This window comes from Mugil cephalus, chromosome 17 (genome assembly GCF_022458985.1).
Source record: "Mugil cephalus isolate CIBA_MC_2020 chromosome 17, CIBA_Mcephalus_1.1, whole genome shotgun sequence".
NCBI lineage: Eukaryota > Metazoa > Chordata > Actinopteri > Mugiliformes > Mugilidae > Mugil > Mugil cephalus.
In genome coordinates this window covers 15,845,173-15,859,846 of record NC_061786.1, presented here as the reverse complement: position 1 = coordinate 15,859,846, position 14,674 = coordinate 15,845,173, and the positions used below count along the sequence as shown (strand labels likewise).

The 14,674-nt window shown below is 42.6% G+C and overlaps 2 protein-coding genes across 2 annotated transcripts; one reads left to right on the top strand and one right to left on the bottom strand.

Moving 5' to 3' along the window:
• Positions 1–496: 496 nt before the first annotated feature.
• Positions 497–5,944, top strand: d2hgdh (D-2-hydroxyglutarate dehydrogenase). Its single transcript, XM_047610984.1, has 10 exons — positions 497–664; positions 1,722–2,071; positions 2,156–2,213; positions 2,289–2,428; positions 2,519–2,712; positions 2,794–2,962; positions 3,373–3,516; positions 3,607–3,749; positions 4,611–4,776; positions 4,874–5,944. Exons 2-10 carry the CDS (start codon positions 1,756–1,758, stop codon positions 5,134–5,136), a joined length of 1,593 nt encoding a protein of 530 aa, XP_047466940.1. The 5' UTR covers positions 497–664; positions 1,722–1,755; the 3' UTR covers positions 5,137–5,944.
• On the bottom strand, positions 5,798–13,652 carry acvr1l (activin A receptor, type 1 like). The gene is made up of 10 exons (XM_047610985.1): positions 13,485–13,652; positions 12,748–12,831; positions 11,467–11,721; positions 11,127–11,338; positions 10,771–10,870; positions 9,641–9,787; positions 9,190–9,465; positions 8,731–8,928; positions 8,419–8,549; positions 5,798–7,250 (listed from the first exon to the last, which is right to left on the bottom strand). Exons 2-10 carry the CDS (start codon positions 12,818–12,820, stop codon positions 7,119–7,121), a joined length of 1,524 nt encoding a protein of 507 aa, XP_047466941.1. The 5' UTR covers positions 12,821–12,831; positions 13,485–13,652; the 3' UTR covers positions 5,798–7,118.
• Positions 13,653–14,674: the final 1,022 nt, after the last annotated feature.

The following is a 14,674-nucleotide window of genomic DNA, read 5'->3' as shown; positions in this document are numbered from 1 at the left end:
AAAGGAAACACATGGAAATAATAATAATAAAATAACCAACATGAATAAATATAGAATAGATAGAGCCTGCTTAGACTTACTTTTGACTTTAAGTGGGAATTAAGCATGTCAAAATTATTCTCAATTGTCCTGGTATATAATTACGGTTTTAATTGGCGCTTTATTCCAGAAAAGCGATTCAAACTTAAGGCATTGATCTCCACGTGGGTTTAATTATTGGGTCAATAATTGCTTTTGTTTGAAGATATCATTTGAATCAGTGCACGTACAGTATTATAAAAATATTGATAATAACTTAACAACAACAACAACAACAACAACAATAATAATAATAATAATAATAAAATAGTAAAACCGGTAACTATTTTCTCTAAATCTTAATTCGAGGCGGCTTTATTTATCGCTCGTCATTGGCTATTCGATGACATTGAAAAACGAGCCCCTATTGGTTCAATCTGAACGCGGACTTTTGATTGGTCCGTTTTCTTCTTCGTTCCACAGCTACTTCCGGTACCTGCTAACTTGCTAATAGTAAACAGTGCACTTGCCATCTTTAAGTACCTGAACCGTCCTTGAACTTTGAGTCATATTTCCCACTGAGATGTGAGCACGGAAAAAAAAACACATAGACGGCGACACACGGGCTGTTAAGTGAACGTTTGTGGTGAGTAAATGACGATATCGCTCGTTAACGTCTCGTCAGACTGTGCGCTAGACATGTTTGGTTTAGGATGACCAGACGTCCCAGATTTCTGGGGACAATCACCGTTTTTGCAAGGCTAAAGCTGTCCACGAAAACGTTCCTGATTTTAGCGTTTTATGAATGGGGTGAAAAATGTTGCGCGCAGACTACAACAACGGTTATTACGGTAGCCGTTGCGTGCAGACCACTTCTATTACGGTAGCTGGTCGCGCTGCTGTTGACATTACAGAAGTAGCAGTTTAAATATGAATAAATAAGGCAAAACAAATGAAGCCGCAATTGCACTTGTTTCTTTATTTTATCCTGATACGTTTGAATGAATTACTATTATTTTATTTTATCTCTGAGGTGTAAATGACCCAGGATTTCATTTCAGAAATCTGGTCACCTTATGTTAGCTAAGCTAGCTGAAAGTTTGTTGCCGTGAAAACAGCAACGAAACTTTAGATGTCGGTAGGAAAGCAAGGTCAGTTTTCTAGTAGTTTGTTAAGGAGGTGCCTTCTACCCAGGGGATCACTGTATTCATCCTTACTTGGAAAAAATTATTTAGCATTATTGCTTAAATCGTGCAAGAACAATACTCGCAATGTGGATCTGTTAAATGGCACGTCTTTATTTATAGCTGTTTGATTTCCATAATGTATTCTCTTAGAGGCAGAGAATATTTCTGACCACAACAAATGCCAATCTTGAGTATTCATTCAACAAAGAAAGTCCTTATTTGCATTTTATATTCCTAATGGAAGTGCACGAACACAGCAGTGTTGTGGCTTCATTAGTTCAGAATCTAATGACTGAGTTTGTTTTAATTCCACTGAAAATATAACCCTGGTGTGAATGAGTTACGTTCAGATACCAAAAAACAAACAGGATTGTCTTTATGTTTTATAAAATTGTCAGTTTATTTCCTCAGAACTTATTTTAATTAATGAACTTATTTACTTTATTTACAAAGCTGAAAAGGTTTTAAATATTTTGTCTTGTTTTTTTTTTTTTTTCTCCTACTTCTCTCTTGCAGACTTTTTCGCCTCCTCTGCAAACTCTCTCCAGTCATGGTGGGATTTTTCCAAAGAGCGCTAAGGCTGAGGTCAGCTGTGAGACATCTGTGCCCGTACAGCTCCCTCACGTCTACAAACAGACGTCCATTTAACGCCTGCAGCTCAGGCCAGTTTGTGGCCTCCGCTCGCAAGCTGCACGCCGGCGCAGATGTGCCCAAGTCATCACCTGCTGCAGCCCCAGAGAGGCTGCCTTTCTCCAGAGTAACCGAGGAAGACTTGGCCTTTTTCAGGAAGATCTTACCAAGCGGAACCATCACAGACCCCGACCTGGTGGCGTCCAGTAATGTGGACTGGCTTAAGTCTGTGAGAGGTGAAGCTTCGTTTGATTTATTTCGTTATATTTATACGCTAAAGAATGCAGTGACTCATTTGTTTGGCCTTGTGTCTCCTGCAGGTTCCAGTGAAGTGTTGCTGAGACCTCAGACTACAGAAGAAGTATCTCAGATTCTTAGGTAACGGTGAATAAATAGACACAGCGTTTATCTGATCCTCAGGCTGCTTCACTTGTTCCTTTTTCCTCCTGTAAGATACTGCAACAGTCGAAATTTAGCGGTGAACCCTCAAGGAGGCAACACCGGCCTGGTTGGCGGCAGCGTTCCGGTTTACGATGAGATCATCCTCTCCACATCTCTAATGAACAACATCCTCACCTTTGATAACATCTCTGGTAAGCCTCAAAGTTCCTTCCAAAGCACGAATGTGTTTAGAACCACTCTGAAAATGACGATGAAATAGTTTCTCTGCTACATGCATGTAGGTATTCTGACATGTCAGGCCGGTTGTGTTTTGGAGAACTTGTCCCTCTACCTGGAGGAGAGAGACCACATCATGCCGCTGGATCTCGGGGCAAAAGGCAGCTGCCAAATTGGGGGGAACGTGGCTACAAATGCGGGCGGGCTCCGGCTGCTGCGGTACGGCTCCTTGCGTGGGACTGTGCTGGGTCTTGAAGCGGTGAGTGGAGTAAATAAATGTGGTTTCGCCTTGTATTCTAATCGTTGACTGTGAAATCTATACTCACATGTACGTGTGCAGGTGTTGGCAGACGGACGGGTGCTGGATTGCTTGGCCACCCTGCGTAAAGATAACACAGGATATGACCTCAAACAGCTCTTCATAGGGTCAGAAGGCACTTTGGGAGTCATCACTGCGGTGTCCGTCCTTTGTCCACGAAAACCCACATCTGTGAATGTGGTCTTTCTGGGTAGGTTTCTGTCTTTGCCTCTGATGCTGCCTTCAGATGGAAGATATGAGCTTGTGGCGTCAGGAGGACACTGCTGCTAGGCAACTGTTGGCATCCAGAAGTTCAGAAAGCTAACAACAATCAGATAACTCGACACAGGAAGTGCAAAGCCGCGATGAGAAGATGAACCCTGGGGTAATTCAACGTCTGCCTCAGACATATTACGAAATGACTTGTTGTCTTATCATTTACCTCCACCATTTAAAGCAAACCTTACCGAAGAAGTCCACTTACAAGGTTGGAAATGCCACTTGGAGTTCAGATGTACTTTTGTTGTGAACACGACCGCAACTGGAGGCAGCATCACTATCTCTGAGAGGTTTTTGGCTCATCTCTGATCATCCAGTCGCGTGTGTATCACTGCTTTTCAGGCTGTGAAAGCTTCGAGCAGCTTCTGAAGACTTTTCAGCTCTGCAAAGGCATGCTGGGAGAGATCCTGTCAGCCTTCGAGTTCCTCGACAGTGAATGCATGAGGCTGCTGAACACGCACCTCAAACTACCCAATCCTATCTCTGGTATATGGGCACGCGCACACTCACACACACGCATATTGTTAGTATATAAATTCAGCAAAAACACGCCAACCCCTTCCCTCTGTCCTGCAGAATGTCCGTTCTACATCGTCATTGAAACATCTGGGTCCGACGTGGCTCACGACGAGCAGAAACTCCACAACTTCCTAGAGGAGGCGATGACATCTTTATTGGTTACTGACGGGACCGTAGCGACGGAGGACTCAAAAATAAATGTAATGTGGTTTTCTTGTACCCTAACCTTTGAGGCATACATCTGGTCTTGTTTTTTTATCCCGTAGATTGACAGAAACCAACAACAGCTGATCCACAGCTGTCCCCAAACTACTCAAAACACACAATTAAGCTGCACTGTTGTGCTGAGTGAACTTTGTCTTCATTATGAAGAACAGGGACGCTGCAGTCTATCCAGATGCTATATACATGTATCATCATTAGATCAAACCAAAAGAACTAAATCACCCCCACCAACATTTACCATTGTAAAATCTCATCAGCTGTTCTTCTTAATCTCCTGAGACCTGAGCCGTTATTTCGTATGCATTTTTAATTTCTCCAAAATATATTTGGGATTAGTAGAACCTGAGAAGTATAAAAACTAAGCATCATCTTTGAAAGGAACTCAATAATGCAATACATTCAATATGTTGTGCAAAACAGGGAATTGCAAACAATGAAGTCCCAGTGTCCTCAAATGAGTACTTGCTAATTAGTGACGTCGTAGCTCGTTACTGCTAACAAATTGTTGAATTTGTGCATCGTATCAAACTTGAAAAGTTCATAAGATACAAAATTTGAATATGATGCCTTATTTGCTTTTATCCTGTGATCGACTGTAGAATGAATCATGTTTTTACACTGACTAGTATCGAGTTAGGAGGACAAAATGTCTAAATGAAGCCGAAGAAACTGCTACAAACCTAAAACTTAATGTCCTCATATGAGGACACAGGGTCTCAGGAGATTGTTATACCCCAGTAATCACTCTCATTTGGTGGTTTGTTAATTAATCAGTTTGTAACCCTTGCGTAGGTAAGTAGTCAACATGTCAACGTGTCCTTGTCCAACCTTTCCAGGCTCTGTGGTCGATGCGTGAACGAGTCACAGAGGCCCTGACTCATGATGGCTACGTCTACAAGTACGACATCTCGCTTCCAGTGGAGCGGATCTACCAGCTGGTGACAGATATGAGGGAACGTCTGGGGGACCGGGCCAAGAGCGTGGTGGGGTACGGACACGTAGGTAAGACCCCATTAATTAAACTAAATCAGGATGTTTCATTTCATTCTGCAGTAAAGACTCCAAGAGTCCCACTCCTCTCTGCTTCGTCCCCCCGTAGGTGATGGTAACCTCCACCTGAACATCACCTCTCCCGCTAAGGACCCCGCTCTCCTGGCTGCCATCGAGCCGTTCGTCTTCGAATGGACGGCGAGCTGCAAGGGCAGCGTCAGCGCAGAGCACGGACTGGGCCTGAAGAAGAGGAACTACATCTACTACAGTAAACCGAGCCAGGCCGTGACTCTGATGGGTGACATAAAGGCCATGCTGGACCCCAAAGGCATCCTCAACCCATACAAGACTTTACCGGATAATCTGAAGTGACTGGGAGGTAACGTACCCTGGTTCTCATGGCTTCGTTTTCACAAGCACGAAGCATCACTGTGAGAATGTTGACCGCAAAAAGCTGACGGTTTAAATGTTGTCACGTCCTCTTCGACTGCTGCTGGTTCTGACTCAGTGGTTTTAGTCTGGTGCGGACGTGTTTCTGAGGAACAAGGTTTAAAGCTCTAAAAATAAAAAAAGATTTGTCAGTGTCACTGAAAGGAAGTGACAGTGATTCTCTGGTTAGTGACGCCACTAGAGGGCAGACAGGGAACAGAGGCAGTAACGTGTGGATATAATTTAAGGCTTTGTGCATTTGTATGAAGTGTAATAATGATGTTCTAAGGCACAACATGTTAAATTTAATGAGAAAGAAAGATAATGTCTGTAAATATTATGTGTTGGAGTCAAATCTGCAGCATTGTATGCTGAAAACTAACACCTACTAATGTTTGTTAAAAAAAGTTTGGAAAGGATGAAACTTTATTTTGAAGGATGTACTTGCACTGGTATTGTGCTGACTGAAAGTTTACAACTTGCACATCTTTTTGCAGTTTTCATGACCTTGAATGAATGAATCCCATAAAACTGTCTGTGAATGTGAAATCCTCGTCTACAACATAAAAATCACATCGTGTGCCGTCTAATCATTACTCAAGAGTGCAGTAAATGTTTTATTACATATAAAAAAGACAAAGCAACATTTTTTTTTGTTCCAAAACAAAGCCAGCATTTGTGAATAAATTCCTTTGTAGGCAATTGTCGTTTTTTTTGTTTGTTTTAAAACTAATCTTCAGTAAAACAGTTTCCAAACAAAGATGGAGTGTTTTTTTTTCATCATCCAGGCAACTTGTACAGTGTGGCATGACTGGAGAAAAGTAAACGGAGGCCCAGCTCACTACAGGAAGATTTTACCTCCAGTATCTTAATAAAAAAAAAAAAAAAACTAATGTCAACGTTACCACGAACAAGTCTTCCTTGATTCCTCTCTGCTTGCACAGAAGACGTTTTCTAATCTGCCACAGTGCGTTTATGAAGTATGCCGAGCAGAGAGGATCAGTTCGTTTCATATTCCTATTTTAAGATACGCACTACTTCCTATTCTCAGGTACTGGATGTGTCTCTAATAAGTCCGTTTTCCACACGACACTTCGACTACTCCTCAACACTTGTTACTCGATCCAATAATGACATTAAGGGTACAGAAAGTCCAGTAGAGTAAATGCCTATATATGTATACAGTCAGTTTCACGCACCATCATACGTCAGTCTTACATATCCTCAGTAGTGTGGTAGCAGTGGAGATTCAATACATAAATATCGTAGTGTTTTTTTATTTTTTCTTTAAAAAAAGATTTAAAAACAATATTGATTCTATTGGCTCTTTTCCTTTTGTAGTGTTTGTTTGTGGCGATGGTTGGCATGTTACAGTAAAGCTAAACGAGTGAGATATTTCTGATTGTCTCCGAGCAGAACGCCACGTCAAAACAACGCCGTCTGGAGATCAGAAACTCGACTGGAAGAGATCGCTCGGTATGTGGTGTTTGGTGTGTGTGTGTGTGTGTGTGTGTGTGTGTGTGTGTGTGTGTGTAGGAAGGCCAAACCCAGAGCAGTCTTAAACGGGCGTTAAAGCATTTAGGGCGGTACTACGATATGCCATCGGTTCACACTCAGTAACAGTTCAAGTCGGTGGGAACACGCTGGCGACTTGTTTTTTGTGTCCCGTAGCAAAGGCTGGCTTATTCAGACGGGTCCAAAACGTCCGTGTGGGCTTCAAGTTTAACAGAGGGATGTCGGCGGAAGGCAACCACAGAGAAAAGAAGAGAAAGCGAGAGAAGGATGAGGCTGGATGACACTGGGGCGACTCTATCCTCTAAGTCCTCTTTCTGAGCGTGTAATCGCGTTTTTTTCTCGTTTTGACGCACTCGGCCGTGGCGGCGACGACGCCGATGCCCGACATCCCGCAGAAACTTCTCGCCCTCTCACGACTCCTTGCCCTTCTCCAGAGAGCTGTGAATCTTGTCCAGGGTCTTCTTGATGCGCAGCGCCGTCAGCCGGGCCGAGGGGTTCTGGTACCAGCACTCCTTCATCAGTTTCACCAGAGCAGAGAGAGTCTGAGGGGGAACAAATGAGTGTAAAAGAAGAGTCGTTTACTTCAGAGGGTGGAATTCAGTGTTTGTCATAAAAGTCTGAAAACTAGATGGATGAAAATCTATGAATCAGTTTGCCACTATGGTGTTTGGCTCTGTTTTGGAATTATTATACAATATTTACTTATAATCACAGTAAAATAGTCCATCCTCAGTCAATCTACTGCATTAATTCCTCTCTCAAACAGTAGAAAATGTTGTGACCACGTGATTATGAGAAAAAAAAATACCGTGAGAAAGCCCTGACAAATAGACTAAAATACAGAAGAGATGTTGTGAATTTGTATTTCTGACATTTAAATATCACATGTTGATTTTGTTTTAACGTGTCATTCAAATTCCTGATATAAATGAACCAGGAACATTGGCAAAAATGTGAGTCACACACAGGAAAAAAATAAAAAAATAAAAACATGATTCAGCTCTTTTTAAACGTTTGACTCTGACTGGAAGTAAACACTAAAATTAGCTGAAGCAGCCACTTTCCGAGCTGCGTCAGGACTCTCCGTCCACGCTCATAAATGAATACCCACAGGCATGGTCCGTGCTGTGTTGCGCAAAGTTGATCTGACACGTACGGCACCATTAGCTGCATTACTGGGAAATAAACCAGGTTTAGATGAGGGTAAATTATCCTGTAGCTGTTATCCAGAAGTTGAACGTCATATCTGACTAAGCTTCCATAGAAACCTGGCGCTAATTGTGACTCATGTTGAGAAAATTCTAGAGAAAATGTAGATTATTGTGTGGTTCAGTTCACAAACATGAGCGGTTGGTTCATACCATAATCCTATGGTTTAATGTGGTGTGTAGTTATTAATTTCAGTAACGTTAGTCCCCTTATGTGAGACTTTTTCACAAGATGATTAGTTTTAATTTCCAAAATCTGATCACAGTTTTAGATTGATACGGCTCACAACTATTGATTTGACATTTCAAGAAGGAAAACCGTTGCATAGTCACATCTTTTCAACTGATAGGACTTTTTGTTGCTGTTGACATAAAACAAAAGGACTCTGGAGTGGTTCCCCTTCTAAAATAGTCTGGTTTCAATAACGTTAAACGCCATGTGGCCGCAGGACTTCACAAGCAGAGTGAAGAAACAAATGAATTAAAAGATTGTTTTACTCACAGGATCAGAGAACCAACGATTAGGAATGAAAGGCCTCTGCTGCTCCACACACACCACTTTCCTCATGTCCTCGAAGCTGGGGTCGTTTGGCACCTGATCGTAGAACGGAGGCTTGTACTCTTCCACGATACCTGGGGAGGGACATTTGGATGACAGCCATCAGCGAAAGAGGAGCAGCCAAATAAAACCACAGGGCCCAACGCTGATTAAAATAGCTCCGTCCCGGAGGAGTTTGATGTATGGAACAGTTCCTATTAATTACATTAATTACTATTCTTCGGGTTAATTCAACTCCTCGTCCGTGGCACTCACCGTTGCTGTACGTGCGCCGCGCTATCTCCCACAGCACCAGTCCGAAGGCCCATATGTCCACCCTCTTATAGGCGTCGAAGCAGTCGGTCTGGATGGTCTCGTCCAGCACTTCAGGTGCCATGTAGCGTTTGGTGCCAACCTTCGGATTGTTGCCCACATCGAGCAGGTTGTCTGCCTGCGAGTGGGTCACAGCCAGCCCTGCGACACGCAGTCATACACAGTATTACACCAGGACTTGGAAAGAGATCGGTCCCGAAATAGAAAACGTGTAGCACACGCATATGAATACGCATCAGGTCAGAGATCTGACAGAGATGCTGCAGTACGACAAAATCAAAACATTTATTGACACATTGAAACATTAAGCATGAAACTCCCAGAGGAAACCTTTAGAAACGTGCATTTTAATGCTAAATGAATGAAAAAACAGGAGAATGAACAGAAAAATGGCCGACTAACCGAGGTCTGCGATGCAGCAGCGGAGCTCCTTGGTCACCAGAATGTTTTTGCTCTTCAGGTCCCGGTGCGCGATGGCCGGTTTGCCCTCGGTCCCTAAGATCTCCGTGTGCAGGTGCACCAGCCCGCAGGCTATCGACGCCGCCATCGCCAGGCCCTCCGACGTCTCCACGGCAACTCGTTGCAAGTAGTCATAGAGGGAACCGTTTTCGTGGTAGTGGGTGATGAGCCACAGCTGAGTGCTGGAGTTTCGAGAGGTCATGTCAGAAGCCATGAACCCTGAGAGGAGTTGGGAAAAAAAACAAAAAAAATAAACATGAGATTAATATTTATTAATTCATTTATTCAAATGCTGGTGAAGTGTCTCTTGCATAGATAACATTTCATTTTTTAGTGTATTTACTCTGTGTATCAAAGGAATATATAATGATAACTTCCTCTGTTTCAGACTCACCCAGGATATTTTCATGTCTCAGCAGCACTGTGTTGTAGATCTCTGTCTCTCTAAACCACGACTTCTCATCTCTCGAAGAGAAGATTTTCACGGCCACGTTCTCCCCCTGCCACTGGCCTCGCCACACCTCTCCATATCTTCCCTTTCCTGAGAAAAAAAAATAGGGAATAATAAACAGAGACATGTGTTTTCAAAAGGACGTCACTATCATCATTTTCACTTCTCTTCTCTGGATTTATTCATCCTTTTCAATTTCTATGACATCAGCTGCACAAAAACACATATTTCCAATTCCAAACTGGTACAAACCGTGCTACAAAACAGGTTCCCGAGACACGTGACCCACATACTTTTATTTGTACGCTAATAATCGCAATCTGTTGCCATGACAACAAGCAAGCACATCATCAACACATGATTATTATTTTTTATGACACACAGGAAAGGATGGAAAAGGGGGGGAGCCGGTGACTTGTGTTAAGTCAGTTTCTTTAAATAAGTGATGTGACCTCTTATTATTACTCACACATCGTCTGGTTGCCAGATTTGTATCTTAAAACAGGTTAGCGTCTAAAATAGATGCAGGGCAGGCATTCAAAAAATGAATAGCAAGCTGAAACTGAGCATGACGGACTGCAGCCTGTGGTATGAATGACTCGAGGCTCACCGACAACTGGCTGGACAGACCCGCCTTTTCTCTTGAATTTATGCACCCAATGCTCAATACTCAATTTATGCTTCTGTGTTCAAATTTGTCCTGCAAATATTTTTCTGATACTGCAGTGAGATTTCTCAGTAGAAATCAAATGGGAAAACACAGCTGAATTCAACCTGCACGTGGCCCCTGTGTAAAGGTCCGTCCAAACACAGTGGACATTTGAGGTTGCCTAGGTAACACTCTTGTATATTTCCTAACCCACATTTTTGCTAGTGAAACAAAGAGGCCGTAAGATGTTAAAGGGTACGGTCGGGTCGAGCTCTTCTTGCATTTACCACTCTATGGTTGAAAAGAAAATACTGCTCCATCTGGGTTCAGCCCCCCCAACCCCCACCCACCCCACCCACACCCGCCTGGACGCTGAATCTGGTGGTAGTAACTAAAGATGGGAACGTTGTTTTTTTCCACTCACCTACACACTCCACCAGACTGATTTGCCTGGCCACAGTTCTCTGGACGAGGAAAGGAAGACCTGAACCACTGCCTGACGTACATGAGTGATCCAACAGGTCCTGGAGACAGAGACACATTCAATATTAGTTGCGTATAATGTGATCTTTAAGAGTGTGTAGTGATTGCACTGCAGAAATTGTGGTAAAATTAAGCTAAACTTGTGGGTTTTTACACCACTTTGCAAACACTTAAGTGAAGCATCCCTGCAAACCTTGACTGAAAGCTGGACACATGTAAATTTAGGCTAGCAGAATGAAAAATACTTTGTTGGGATGGCAGTGAACGCACCATCGAACTAAACTCTTTTGTTCTCACCGCTAAAGTGCTATCTCCCACATTGGAGGTGATGAGACCGTCTATGGCCCCCTGCTCCGTGTCAAACTCCTGCAGTCTCTGCAGACGCCCGTGGTGGAGCCTCCTGCAGGCCAGAACTGACACAACAGACAGCAGAGCCAGAACCACCACAGGGCCCAGTACAAAGAGAGCTAATGTCTCCACACGATACCGGACAGGCTCCCCTTCTGGAGCTGTGGGCAAAGGTAGATAAGAAGGATAAGGAGGAGGAGTGAGTAAAGGGACAAATGAAAAGAACAATAAAATAATTAAACAATTCATTTCCCTGCCAACATGAAGCACGTAACAAGCTGCTGTGCACCTGTTGGAAGCAGAGACATCAGAAAGCGCCTGGTGGTGTTGACGTTGCACTGGTCCTTGGAGCAGCAGACGATGACCTGTTGGTAGGTGGGAGATATGGAGCACAGCAGACGGATTTTCTCCGGTCCCTTCAGGCAGCCTCGCTCGAACACTGTCCCGCTGCTACCAACTTTGACAGAGGAGAAGCACTGGGTGCCGTGGCACTGGGTGTCCTGGAGGCATTTAGGGCCTTCACACAGACACGCCAACTGTCCATCTGTGAAAGACAGAGAGATGAATTCACCGTACACAATGTGGGTTTATTTTAGGAAACAAGCCAGGAGAAAACTTTCTCTCTCAAACTTGCCAATCTGGTCAAACACAACTGTGAAATCACTCTAAAAGACACACAGTGCGCAATCTGGTCACCCTCTAGAAGTTATGCCCATTCAGAAGGTCTCTCACTGAGCCCAAATTACGCCTGTAGTAGCAAAAATATCAGCACAATCAAATGAAGAATCTTCTACTTCTTCCATGTTCATATGAGCCTAAACCAACCTAATTAATGATTCAAACACAGCTCATTGTAAAAATGCAATTCTGTGGAAACAAAAAAAAAAAAAACACATTATCCAGGTTTAAATCTGCATTGCTATAGATTATGTCTGTTGACAGTGACCTATGTAATGCATTTATCCAGTGAGCTGGGTTATGCTTAGGAAATGGATTCCGGACAACTCAATAAACATCCTGAACAGGACATGAATGTGGTGGATCAATGAGAACTGCAGAAAGAATTAAACATCCGGAAGTAGATTTTAATATTAGTTTTGATTATTTTGTGTTCTGGACAACTGTTTTCTTGTTTCCGCTGAGTGGCTGTTAACCACCACAGAGCTTTAACAACTGGCTGATTAACTTGTTAGCCAGATAAAGAAGGGGTTACTATTGTGGCATCTATTTGGTAGATTTAGTGGTTCCAGCTTCTAAGGTGTTAAATTTGATGCTGTGTTTGTCTTACACACACATAGTAGATCAAATGAGCTTTAAACTTTAGGTGCGAATAAACATACATAAAAATATTTGACCACATTGAGTTTTTTAAGTCATGTTCTGTGCACTTATTGCTCTCTATGGTGGAGGCACTGAGTTGGTACAGGTAACAATTTCTACAAAATATAAGATCAGCAACTGGAAATACACAACAGACACTGTTATTGATCTTTGGGCCTGAGCATGCAACAAGAACAAGTGAGTGGCTTTGGAAGCGGGACAACAGTAAAGTGGACAATAAGGACAGTACCTGAGTCCTCAGCTGATGTCCGCAGAGCCTGCAGCAAGAGCAGCAGAAGGACGTGGACGCCGCAAAGACCCATGTTTCAGTGCACTGGCAGAGAGAAGGGAGGAGAAGCCAGAGAGAGAGTTCAGATGAGTACACTCTTGCAAAGTGGATAATTACATTTACCCCCTCTGTGTTTTCTGGCGATCCTGCCAAGGCTTCCGGCAGCAATGAAGCGACACATTACAAAGCCTGAATGAGTTTTCTGTCTGTCTCCCAAAGATAGCAGTGCTGCATCACCAAGGAACTGCTCACATATTTATATAAAAAAAGTCTACACCCTGATATAATATAATCATGAAAAAAAAAAAGTTATTGATTAACCAGCTAATTGATTTGGATAAACATTTGATCTGGTGCATGTCCCTCCGGTGGGTGTGCTAACGATCAATGGACTAAGGACAAAAACTAAAAACAATATTTCTGCTGGTAAGATAACACCTTCAATTTCAATGTCACGGTGTCTGGTTCAGGCGACAAGTCTGCGAAGAAGCAAAGCTGTCAATAACTTTGTAAACCTCTCAGACTGCGGGCCTGGCTGTTTGCTGTGGCTATTAACAGGCGGGTTTATTGGTTTATTGGCCGCTCAGAGGCGCCTCTCAGGCGGCTGCTGCGTTCCTGCTAGCCCCGCAAGCTAAGCTAGCCGTGAAGCACAAAGCGGAGCAGGGCGAAAGCGAGCGATAAAAAACGAAGCCACCCACCTGGCGCACACGGAGCGCGGCTTCTAGCTCATTCTGCGGAGTTTGTGCGTCCGTACACTGGGTTTAGACACTCCCGTCGGCGCTATTTGCGATGTAAAACAAAGCCGAAAGCAGCGAGGACCACAGCCCAGCCCACCCACTGGCTGTTTTCTCCTCCAGCCAGCCACGCGTGACGTCACCAAAACATTACTGCCGAGGTGCATTTTGGGGCGGAGGACTCCTTTTTTTCCCTCCAAAAACTTTATTGACAATTTGTAAAGTACAAAAAACAAAAAAACTAAACAAAATAGTTATACCAGTCCATTTCCACCAAATACGAGACAAAAGAAAGAAAAAAGAAGAAAAACACAACCATGGTGTGACAGATTTCATAATTTATTACGAAGAGACTTAGACAACAAATAACAGGAACCTCAACCTCGCAATACACCTGTTCAACTCGTCATTTGCATGCTACAGATAACACTCTGTACATTATTTCTTTTCCCTCCTTGTATACACTTTTTTTTCAATACACTTATTTATATAATTCTGTAAATAATGTGTATATAGTAGATTGTGTTTTTCCTGTTATATATTTATAGTATGTATGGTGTTGAGTGCCTGTACTTTGTTGCTGCAACAGTGAAATTTCTATCTATCTATCTATCTATCTATCTATCTATCTATCTATCTATCTATCTATCTATCTATCTATCTATCTATCTATCTATCTATCTATCTATCTATCTATCTATCTGTTTGCATACACTTATTGTTTGAATGGATATTCATTAATGCTGCACATTTTCCATTTGTGATCAACTTTAAAATAAGAGATTGAAAATAACAATCTACTTCAATCAAAAACAATTGAAATAGTGGAGATGATTTTTTTGAAATTTACAATTATGGATGTGAAATACTCCTAATAAAACATAAAAATTGACAATGGTACATAATTTAATTTCTTTCAACTCAAAGTAAGAATGTTCTCCCCTTCATATGATTTTTTTTTTACACATTATGCAGTTTTCAGGTTGTTTCCGAAATGTGTTTCTGTATGAGCAAAACAGATGAGTTACACTTTCAGGTTCAGTTTTGACAAAAGGTACATTTGTTATCGATGTCAAGGAATTTTCCACCCACTGGCTGTTTTCTCCTCCAGTCAGCCACGTGCAACGTCAACAAAACATTAGCACCACGGTGCA

Bases quoted from the DNA above. Each gene is read 5' to 3' on its own strand.
- acvr1l (XM_047610985.1), bottom strand. From the start codon at position 12,820: ATGGGTCTTTGCGGCGTCCACGTCCTTCTGCTGCTCTTGCTGCAGGCT. The intron at 11,339-11,466 runs GTGCACAGCAGC...CTTTGCCCACAG, and splicing joins GATGTCTCTGCTTCCAACAG to CTCCAGAAGGGGAGCCTGTC. The intron at 8,929-9,189 runs GTTAGTCGGCCA...TGCGTGTCGCAG, and splicing joins CTGCTGCATCGCAGACCTCG to GGCTGGCTGTGACCCACTCG.
- d2hgdh (XM_047610984.1), top strand. From the start codon at position 1,756: ATGGTGGGATTTTTCCAAAGAGCGCTAAGGCTGAGGTCAGCTGTGAGA. The intron at 2,072-2,155 runs GTGAAGCTTCGT...TGTCTCCTGCAG, and splicing joins CTGGCTTAAGTCTGTGAGAG to GTTCCAGTGAAGTGTTGCTG. The intron at 3,750-4,610 runs GTAATGTGGTTT...CAACCTTTCCAG, and splicing joins CGGAGGACTCAAAAATAAAT to GCTCTGTGGTCGATGCGTGA.